Genomic DNA, 11020 nt, shown 5'->3' on the forward strand with positions numbered 1-11020 from the left:
AATACCCATAATACGTGTGGCTTAACTAAGTGACAATTGCTTTCCATAATCAAGTTCACTGGTAATGTGTCTTAACTTTTCCCAAGTCCTACCTTTGTAACAATATAGCATCATCCTTCACAGCATTTGCTTCTGGTGAAAACCAGACAGGAATATTTTGGTTCAGATTATTCTTGACTATCCACAGCCAGTATACATAAAGAGCTTTCTGGATATCTAGGTGCTCAAGTATGCCTTGAGCACTCACCTTCAAAATGCAAAACAAAACTTATCAGCATATAACCATGTGTTTTTGAGTATTCTAGAAGATGACCACACTAATAAGCTAGCCCTTTAAGGCATCCATTTCCTCTCCTCCCAACCACATTCTAATATAATCAACTTTGAATTTCTCAGCTGATTACCCACAGGTGTAGCACCACGTAGCAGCAGTCCTGAAATTGTGTACTCAATGTTTGTGACCTTGGGATCTAAATTGTACAGGCCAGCTTAAACCACAGTTTGTCTATAGTTTAAGTCTATAGTAAATATCCATAACCTATTGTACCTTCTTGTGCATTCCCCAAGTTTTCCCCTTGATTTGGCAACTTGTAAGTTGAGTAAGATCACTGGTCACCCATTACATCATCTAATTCAACTTTTGTGTAGGCCCTTTAAACACTTCAACTGTATTTACTAATCAGATATTTCAGTTATTTACTTTCTAATCCAAGTTTTCTCATTTTGTTTAAATTGAGGCGCACGTCCAAAACCCTTATTGTATTTGACCCATTAAGCTTAAGCCTGAAATACGACCGAGTTCATTCCTGCCGATGGCTGTCCATCAGTACTGATGTGTTACCTGTGTTAACTGCAGTAAAACTGGTATTTGAAAAACAAGTATGACAGATTCTCAGTGCTTTTGCACAAGGCAGATGATGCTAGCTGATCCAGTTTCAAAGTGCCACCAGTGAAAACAAAGGAAGTTATAGCAGTATTCAAACACTGAATGTATATGCTGTGCATAAATATAGCATTTTATTAGGGACAGGCAATAATGTCCACAATGCTTCTTTCATGTTAGTATTCCATGGAAAAAAAATTGATATGCAGTTTAGTGAGAATTGTTTTAAAATTTAGTATGGCGATCTTGTAGACAACCGAATGTTGATGGAACAAGATTCACACTGTGTGTAAACATTACACCAAGTTATTTGGATACAAAAGTATTTATTTTATAAAATTGGTATTTAAAATAGACTTTCCATCTGTCTACTCACAAAACCTAATTTAAAAACATGATACATTTCTCTCTAGCTGATTTGATGCTATGCTTTACAAACAACACTCATTTTTGTAGTTACTTATCAAGAACCTGTACTAAAGAAGTTTTTGTTTTATCAGAAAGCATTTCCCTTTTCTTAAAGAGTGCTTCTTAAATGAAGGCACCAACAAGAACTACTTTCAGATGGTACAGAATTTCTTATTTCTTGAAGACTCTGTGGTTGACCACTTCTTCATTAGTTACCTGCAGCAAGACACCTTCCTGCCAAAGGAAAAAAAAAGTATCTGAAGAAGTTTATCATGTTTGTCCAAAGAACCTAAATAACTTCAGTGGTGGTCTTAGGATCAAAGAAGACTCACTGGTGCATATAGCAGAATAAGCCCTGAATATCACATTCCTGAAAAAGGCAGTAAAGCCAGGAATTCAAGTTTGAGATAGTTTTCAGAAATAAATTTCAGCATACACTATACAGATGTTTAGAATAGTACACTGGGGAAAATTACATTTCAACCCATTTATTGTAGTACTGGATACAAAAGATTTAAGAGATTTATCTACAGATTCAACCAATTTTACCCTACCTTCTTTCAGCCTCAATCCTGATAAGCATGTAAAGCTAAAACCATAAATAGCACAAATGTCTTTAATAAAAATCCTGATTCACTCAAAATGCTTGATCCAAGAAATGTGAATGAATGCACAAGGGTGTCAATGATGGGTAATCTCATTTATTGATTTCAGCCTAACTTTTACCTACCATTTTACTACCAACACCACTGAAGGAACCAAGAAAAGCTTTATTAATGATCACTTGGCTTGCCTCAGCTGTTGAAATGAAGCACTTTACAGTCTTTGTGGCAGCAGAATATACTTGTCCATGGTTCATATCAATGCTAAAATTCCAGCAGGGAAAAAAATGATATGTTAAGCACCCGAATCTTCATGGAGAGGGGAGGGGGGAGAAAGAAGGAAAAAAAGGGAAAAACAACCAAAATAATTTAAATATGACAGATTGGAAAACAGGGTTTATAAAATTAAATCTCTTTGAGTTTATACATTGTTAAACTCAATTTATAGCTATGTTAAACTACGCAAGAACCACTATACTGATGAAAGACCATTGAAGAGTTATTAGTTTATCTTTTAGGGAGGAAAATTAAGAAAGAAAAAGTAAATAAGATCTTACCTAAAGGAGTTTAACTGAAGCTTAGAACTATTTTGCTCTACCCCTCAGCTTTCGTTGGCATCCTTATAAACTACTGTAGTAACAGCTTTGTTGAAACAGCACAGTTTTTTAAGACTGGCTGAACTTAGTAGCCGTCAAGAGTTCTCTTGTACTAGACCTGTGTCCCTGAAGAGTACCTCGCTGGGGTTATTTCCTTTCCTTGCATTGAAGAAGCAGCATCTAAAAGATCTAGAAAGGTGTTTCTCCTTGCAGAGATATCCCTTAAGTTATCTAGATAATTTAATCCTGATGAATTGCAGACAACACACTTACATCTGACCAGCATTTATCTTACACAAACATAACAATGGACCTTAATTATACTACCCACTCCTTAACTTATTTAAAATAAAAAGTCTATAATTACACAAATTTCCTTTAGAATTATTTTATTAAATCATAAATGTACAACAGCTTCTTAACTCTACACACGCACTTAAATTTTTAAAGGAAAAACGTTATGTCTTATTACACCATGATCCTGGCTAATAGCTTTTCAAAACTTTTGAGAAAAATCTTAAAAAAGGTTTCACATGTCACCTGAAACTTACAAATTTAACATTATCAAAGAAGGAATGCTTCTACACTCTTACAAAGACCACTAGAAAGAAACAACAATTATAAAGCTAAGAAACTGTCTCAAAGGCATTTGTTTTTGTTTTTTACAATCCTTCCTCCACAGTAAGGTTATTAAATAATCCAATCCATTCACAAAATGGCTCTCTGCATCTGCTCTGGTGTCTTCTGCCATATCACTGCATATTTATGCATGACTGAGATAAGAGTTTCCTTAACATTGTTATTTCGATAACCTGAAGCTGTTCTGTTACCTCTGGGCTCTCATCCTCTCCTATTTATACAGTGAAGCCTGTTTCAACAGAAGTAAAGAGTAAAAAAAAAATAGGTTATGAAATTATCCATCTAACCAGATTTTAAGGAAAGATAACATGATCCTAAAAAGCTTTTTACTCCTGCTGCTAGGACTCCCAAGATAATAATTGTAAAAGTCAAAAACTACTTACCCATGTAAAGGAAGAAGCTCAGTATCGGCTCCTCCCACCATAACCACCACTTCCACCACTGCCTCCTGGACCATAGTTTCCTAGAATTGAAAACACAAAAGAATTCACTTCCAGTAATGAACAGGATAGCTAATTTCATTTCACATGCATCTAGTCATATAGTCCTCAGTCATCACACATGTGGGGTAAGGTACTTATGGCTTATGCCTGCTATCCTAGTTACTCTGAATGCTGAGATCTGAGTAGTTCTAAGCCAGCAAAGTCTAGCCACTAAAAAGCTAGGAGTAGAGGTGTGGCTCAGAGTACTAGTCTTGAACAAAAAAGAAAAAGAAAAAAAACAATAAAACAGCACCCAGGCTTGGCTAAGTTCAGTAACCTTGAACTGGCACTGAAGGGTGACAAAAAACTTGTGTGATTGTATTGATGAAATTACAGAGTTAAAGTGGTGAAAGGCTCATTTAACCCCCAAAATCTAAAATCTCATGTTTAATTACCTCCACCATATGGTCCCCCCATGTTCCTGCTACCACCAAAGTTTCCACTCTTCATTGGACCATAGTTAGAAGGTTGCTGGTTGTAATTTCCAAAATCATTGTAATTTCCACTTCCATAATTTCCTGTGAAATTGGGAAAGCAGCACAGTAGCTCTCAGATTACAACCAAATATGAAAACAAAAGTATGTGCAGAAAGTTCCCACAAAACTAATACAACACCCATCTCTTTAACTCTACATTAAGGCCATCTAGTGACAATATTGAAACAAACTATGGCAAGTTATTAATTCTAATCCAAATTCCCATATAAAGGTTACAGGGTGAATTTATTACCTCCTCCATAGTTGTCATAACCACCTCCGTAGCCCCCACCCTGGTTGCCATATCCAGGTCCTCCACCACCATATCCTCCTCTTCCTCCTCCATAACCAGGGCTACCTCCAAAATTGCCACCTATTATAAAATAAGCCTCTTTTAAGTAAATATTATTTAATGCTGTTTGACTCATTTTATGCCTATTTCCAAAACAAATTTTTTCTATAGGGAACTGTGCTCTATGAAATTTTAATTTATTAACAGTTTATAGTTTGAATCCTTCAAGTTACAATATTTTAGAATAAAAATTATCTCAAAAGCCCAGCTATCCCCTCAAATTAAATAAAAACATTAAGAGTACTTCAATGGTTTTCTTGAACTACTGTCTTTTGGGTATAACATTTATGGGCTATTAGGCAAAAAGGGCCACGCATATGTAGCTACTGAAAGGGAACTCAAATTTCTAATTTGTTTTATGAAATTACACTGTCTATCCTAACATGGCTCATTCCCTCTGTTTCTGTAATTCCCTCTGTTCATATAATTTTTCCTATGGTATTTGAGCGGGTGCTAGTGGCTCATGCCTGCCATCCTAGTTACTGCTGAGGCTGATATCTAAGGATCACAGTTCAGAGGGAGGCCAAGCAGGGAAGCCTCTTATCACCAAACAACCATCATGAAACTGTGGCTTAATGTGGTAGAGCACTAGTCCTTGAGCTCAAGAACACCCAAGCCCTCAATTAAAGCCCTCAATTCATACAACAAAAACATTTAAATTTCAAAGCAAGGTTACATCTAGTAGTGAGACTTAGTCATGCCTGATGAGTGGCAATGTCAGGTATTTTATTAGCTCATACTTTCAAATAACCTTTCATTAGGAAATCTCAGCCTGTAAGTATCAACATCTTTCAATGTTGCTGCAATATATTAAAAACCCAGTATCTGACATACTAACAACTGTTAATGACATGTCTCCAGAAGCATGACAAGGATATAAGTAACCTTTAAAAAAAATGTATTCCAAGCAATCTAGCTCACTAAAGGAGTTACTTCATATTTAGTTATTATATGATTATTATGCAGAAACACTGTACAGAAACTATGTACAAAGTGAAAATGTATAGCATCTCCATTAAAACCTCTATAGTAGGGCCAGGACGGTAGGCTAGTGGTACAGTGTTTTCCTAGCATGCATAAAACCCTAGGTTTGATTCCTTGGTACCACATAATCGGGGGGGGGGGGGGGGGGGGGGGGGAGGAGGGGCCCTCTGTAGTAAAACTATATAATAAAACTATAGATTAAAATGCAGTTATATCAAATAGCTAACCCATTGGAACTTAATAAAGGCTTCTTATGAAATGTCTAATAATTTATACATCCATTAGACAATTCTAAATGTCTAAATCTAAATGACTAAAGTTACAAGAACCCAAATGCAAAATTAACTGACCTCCAGGTCCTCCTCCATACCCATTATAGCCATCCCCAAATCCGCGTCCACTTCCATATCCATCTGTAAAGAACCAAAAAAGTGATTAGCATATCCTCGTTCATTATTATTCAGGAATATTCAAATTACCCCATGACCTCTATTACTTCAACACAATAACCAATTACTTTAAATGTAACCTTAAAATACAAATACTAGCATTACTAGATTATACGCATATAAACCCTTAAGTCTTAGCAAGATCTTGGACTTAGGATTTGTTACACAAAGGAATGACATTGCACCAGGCCAAGACATGTCTTTCATACTTCATTAAGCTGAATATCTGAGGCCATTAAAAGAAAAACTCTACCACATTGTCCCGTTTTTAGTGGTGAGCTCCAGACATTGCTCTGCTATGAAACCACAACTCTTCCTTTTCCCACTTTCTGCTAATTTTTTAGCTAAGGTTTTCTTTCCTGTCCTGTTATTCCACTGTAAATCACCCACTAGCCGGGCCATACCCAACTCCTTTTTCAACCTCAGGATCAGCTATACATTCAACATTGCTGTTACAGATGTTAGATACACTGACGCTGTTTAAAACCTATAAGCAATGGCCATTATAATCTCACTATTTGGAGCTCATTTTTGAGGACGCTGCAATATAATTTTAACTACTTTGAAAACTGAAGATCATACAAAAACCCTTTAATGACCATGCTGGATTGCAATAGGATTATCACTTGAGTCTCCTAACCAGCCAAGTCAGGAACTCACCAAGAAAAAGCTTTAAAGGAATTGAAAACATGCACATGTTTTAGTTCAGCGTAATTTATTAACAAACAGAACTCTGAGCTGAGCACCACCAGTGGCCCACACCTGTAATCCTATTCAGGGAGCTGAGATCTAAGAATATAGGTTTGAAATCAGTCCAGGATGCAAAATCCATGAGACTCTCATCTATAATTAATCACCTTTAAAAAGCTGGAGATGGAGCTATGCCTGAAATGGCAGAGCACTAGCACTGAGCATTAAAGCTTAGGGCCAGTACCAAGGCCCCCAAGTTCAAGCCAGGATTGGCAAAAAAAAAAAAAAAAAAAAAAAAGGCTTGGCAAGAAAAAAAAAAAAAAAAAAAAGAAAAACCCACAGAACTTGAACTTACCAGATCCCCCTCTAAAGTTACTTCCTGGTCCTGGTCCAAAATTTCCACCGCCACCACGAGAATCCCCAAAACCAAAGTTCCCTAAAATATAACGTCTGGTTAGCAGCAAGAAAGAAGAAAAAAAGAAGAACGAAAGAAAAATTATATTACCTCCTCTTCCACTCCTAGAACTTTGGACCTCCTGCATTTCTTGTCTAGACAACGCCTTTCTTACTTCTGCATTATGACCATTGATAGTGTGGTATTTTTGCACTGGAATGAAAAGATGAGACTCCCTTAAGTGCCAGAAACTACTTGAAATTTTACTTTTACAGTGCAGATGTTAATGTACCCAAATTTTATGTAAAAAGCCATGTACTTAGGTCCCTACAGACACTTACACACAATTTTATCCACAGGATCATGGTCATCAAAAGTAACAAAGCCAAAGCCTCTTTTCTTTCCAGACTGTCTATCAGTAATTATTTCAATGGTATCAATTTTTCCATATTCTTCAAAGTAATCCCTAAGGTGATGTTCCTCAGTATCTTCTTTAATTCCACCAACAAACAGTTTCTTCACAGTCACATGAGCCCCTGGTTTTCCAGACTCCTGCAATAATAAATAATGAATATTATCCCAGTGGCAACACAGGCATTAACTGTAGCTGTCTTCTCATCTTTCTATCTCTGGCTTCCACTTATCCTTCAGCAACTTACCTAATAAGTCACCTGTTGAACAATCTAGTCTACTTTAAACAAAAACGCAAAACTAGAAATACTATACAACCTTAAGAAATGCTTTAGCAAATTTCTAAGAAATTTGTTTTACTGCAAACTACTCAGTTTTCTTACCTCTCTTGCTACAGCACGTTTTGGCTCAACCACTCTCCCATCAATTGAATGAGGCCTGGCGGCCATGGCAGCATCAACTTCAGCCATAGATGAGAAAGTTACAAAACCAAATCCTCTCGATCTTTTGCTTGCGGGATCCCTCATAACCTTTAAAGACAAAGAGAGAACTTGAGGGGTTTTGTGGTATAAACTAGCATCTGATTTTTTCTAATTCACTAAAAAAAGCAGCTAAATCTCCACCAGACTTCCATACAGTTAACGTACCACACAGTCTGTGAGCTTTCCCCATTGCTCATAGTAGTTTCTCAAACTTTCTTCTGTGGTTTCAAAGCTTAAGCCACCAATAAAGAGTTTACGGAACTGTTCCTTTTCTCTCTGCAAAGGAAAATACCATTTCAATTTTTATTTACATTTCTTCTCTGTATACAGGAAATTAAATTCTTAAATATGAGGTGACCTGCTGGCAGAGTACCTTTTTCCTCTCCAAAGGAACAGTTTCTAAAGTTTTCTGGGGGGGAAAAAAAAAACTTACATCAAATTTAAACCATATGTTAAAACTGCATAGCTGTGTTACAGAAAAAAAACAAAAAACACCCGCGTCAGTTGAACTACACAAGTTTCAAAGTCATTACTGCGTCATCTCAAATTACCTTCTGAGAAATCTATTCCATGGACATTGAAGGGTTACATTTAATGATCTACTAGAACTGTCATTCAATTCTATATCCTAAATGCAAAAATGGTTACTGAACTATACGTTCTTAAATATAAAACATTTTTGTTTTCTTACACTTATATTCCAACATTTACTATATCAAGATTCACTATCTGAAATGACAACTTACTTCCCTGTTACTGCCTCCTCTGGTGGTATCCAATTAATGACTCAGTTATCTCAAAAAGAAAAACTGAATTCATGTTTCCCAAAAGAAAGAGTATTCAAGATAAGTGTAGAAATAACTTAAAACCACTCTTTACATATAACCCAAACACATTAACCCTAAATGCCTGAAACTTAAATTGAATGACAATCAACAGAGATCAAAATGAATAGTAAAATACTGCTATCTCACATTTGAAAAGTTTCTCATATGCTACCCAACTCTACAAGACAGTAGTCCTAAATGTTTCCCAGGTAAAAATAAAAAAAATGTAAGTCTTAGTTTTCGCCATATCAGCAAGCAAATACACTGCTACAAACAGTTCTTTACTTGGGGGCAGTTAAAGAAAATGGTTTACAGACAATGAGACTAAACCATTGTATTGTCTTTAATATAAGTAGTACTGGCAGTAATATTCAAGGCCCAAATGATAGTTATGATTTGCATGATAAAAAATAAACGGCCAAATATGAGGCTAAAAATCACTTCTGATTCTAAAGCCATTTGTTGCTCAATCTAGCTCCAAGGATTATTCATCAATGTATATTGTTAACTGCTTAAAAAAAATAAGATCCAACTCATGTAACTGCAGTTTTCAAGATGTGAAAATCTTACGTTCTACTGAAAATATCAAACTACCTCTTTGCAAGTCTTTTTGGACGATAAATTGTTAGCATTCCTATTTGGAATTTGTAGCTACTCAATTCCAACAAGTTTTAACTCCCTAAACGCAAATAATTTACAAATGTAAAAAATACAATCTTACAAATCACTACAAATAGCAAAAACTCGTTACTTACCTCTCTTTTTCCAGAACTTACCGATGTCCACTATTGGTTACAAACAATCGTTATTTTTAAAATGTGCTTAGGGTCACAGAAAAATAATCAGGTGGACCCCCTTCATTTGAAACCTTATTATTTATCAATGCAATAGTCAACCACGAGTGCGAACACAAACGAGAAGAGTAACAAAATTCAAACAGGCCTAAAACAGTCTTTCTACAGCAATACCCGAATTAAAAGATGGAGCTACGTTTTTAAACAAAGTACCGGCAAGACAGGGGCATTTTTATTTCGCCTTCCTCGTGCTAACTTATAATTAGTTGCTTCCTGGTAGGAAATATTTAACGCATAGTTCCACAACTGCAGAAGATTATCTAGTGACTGACTTATCCCTCCCCCGCCCCTGAAAAAAACACCGCGCCCGCCTCCCCCGGCGTCCTGGTTCTGGGGACTCCCCCGGGAGCTTCCTTCCCGCGACTCCGCTACCTTCACCGGGGCAGACCCCGAGAAAACCGCTACTCAAAAGAAGCGGGGAAACAAAATGGTTTCTTTGTAAGCAACATGGCTCGCGCCGACGGCGGCCCCAAGCCCCGGGCGGGCAGCGGTACCTTCTCCGCCGGGGCCCGCACGCCCGGCGGAGCCCCTCCCCCTCCCTCTTCGGGGTGGCTTCTCGACGCAATGGCGCCATTTCAGCGAGGGGAAGGCAGAGCGCCTTAAGCGAGGTGCGCACGACTCTAAGATCCGAGCTCACCAAACACTCCGAATCCACCTCGGAACGATACGAAAAGGGTCCGAGAAGAGAGAAAAATGGTTATCCACTTCGCTCCGGCCACCAAAGAACCGAAGCCGGGAGAATTCCCGGAGTCGGGAGAAAAAAAGCTGCGCGGAGAGGCGGACGGGAAAATGGCGGCCGCCAAATCCGGTTGCCGGGAGGGGGAGGGGAGGCTCCGCAGCCTCGCTCCCGCGGACCCGGTGCCCGCCAAAACGCCCCGACGCCGAGACGCCCGCCCCCCCCCAGCCCCCCGAAAAGGCGTGCTTTTCAAACGGGACCTAAGATTTCGCGCTTTGGCGCCCCACTTCTTTATTAGAGAACGGGGCCCGCGCCGGCCGCCGCGAAGCTCCCCATCCCCCACCCCGGGAAAAGGAAATGGCGCCGGGAGGCTCGGGGCGGGGGAAGGCGCTTGCAGAGGTAGGCCCTCGGCTCGCGACCCCGCTCCAAACGATCGACGGGGCCGACCGCTCCCGGGGCGGCCGGCTCCCCGCCGCGCCCCCTCCCAGGGGGGCGGCCGGCCGGCTTCCACTGCGGCACCGGCGGCCTCGCCATGCCCTTTTCAGTAACTCATTGATTTCAAACCCGTTACCTCCATCGCGGACTCAGTCGCTTCAGCCCGATTTCCCGCAGCCGAGCGAGATGAGAGAGATCTCCGCGGACGAACACGAACCGGACTCGTCCTGGCGCTGTAGTGAGAGCTGTGGCTGCTCGAGAAACACCACCGCCGAGAGCACCTCCGCACGGGACCCGGCGCTGCTGCTACTGCCGCTAGAGCCGCTGCCGCCGCTTTTCTAGAACCTTCCCCCCGACCAACGCGTCTTCCCTTACGTCAG

General features: G+C 39.3%; 1 protein-coding gene across 5 annotated transcripts; it reads right to left on the minus strand.

Annotated features, from left to right (window-relative positions):
* Window positions 1-995: 995 nt before the first annotated feature.
* On the minus strand, window positions 996-11006 carry Hnrnpa2b1 (heterogeneous nuclear ribonucleoprotein A2/B1). Of its 5 annotated transcripts, none has more exons than XR_016535500.1 (13): window positions 10777-11006; window positions 8222-8257; window positions 8014-8124; window positions 7750-7896; window positions 7297-7507; window positions 7067-7168; window positions 6917-6997; window positions 5773-5835; window positions 4340-4459; window positions 4006-4128; window positions 3512-3591; window positions 2085-2157; window positions 996-1525 (listed from the first exon to the last, which is right to left on the minus strand). XR_016535500.1 is itself a non-coding variant. In XM_090332787.1 (12 exons), the coding sequence occupies exons 1-11, from the start codon at window positions 10780-10782 to the stop codon at window positions 3530-3532; spliced, it is 1062 nt and encodes a 353-aa protein (XP_090188913.1). In that variant the 5' UTR covers window positions 10783-11006; the 3' UTR covers window positions 996-1525; window positions 3512-3529. The 5 variants fall into 5 exon arrangements, 3 of the variants coding, with proteins under 3 accessions (XP_090188913.1, XP_090188916.1, XP_090188914.1); XR_016535499.1 differs by having other exon boundaries at window positions 2022-2157; XM_090332787.1 differs by lacking the exon at window positions 2085-2157.
* Between the last annotated feature and the right edge of the window lie 14 nt (window positions 11007-11020).

The sequence above is a fragment of the Megascapheus bottae genome, chromosome 5 (genome assembly GCF_031878675.1).
Source record: "Megascapheus bottae isolate mThoBot1 chromosome 5, mThoBot2.hap1, whole genome shotgun sequence".
Lineage (NCBI taxonomy): Eukaryota > Metazoa > Chordata > Mammalia > Rodentia > Geomyidae > Megascapheus > Megascapheus bottae.

What these genes read in the sequence shown, in the direction of transcription:
- Hnrnpa2b1 (XM_090332787.1), bottom strand. An exon ending in GAAAGCTCACAGACTGTGTG is followed by an intron (nt 7,897 to 8,013) that starts GTACGTTAACTG and finishes TTGTCTTTAAAG; the next exon opens with GTTATGAGGGATCCCGCAAG. An exon ending in TCCTGTGGATAAAATTGTGT is followed by an intron (nt 7,169 to 7,296) that starts GTAAGTGTCTGT and finishes TTTTCATTCCAG; the next exon opens with TGCAAAAATACCACACTATC.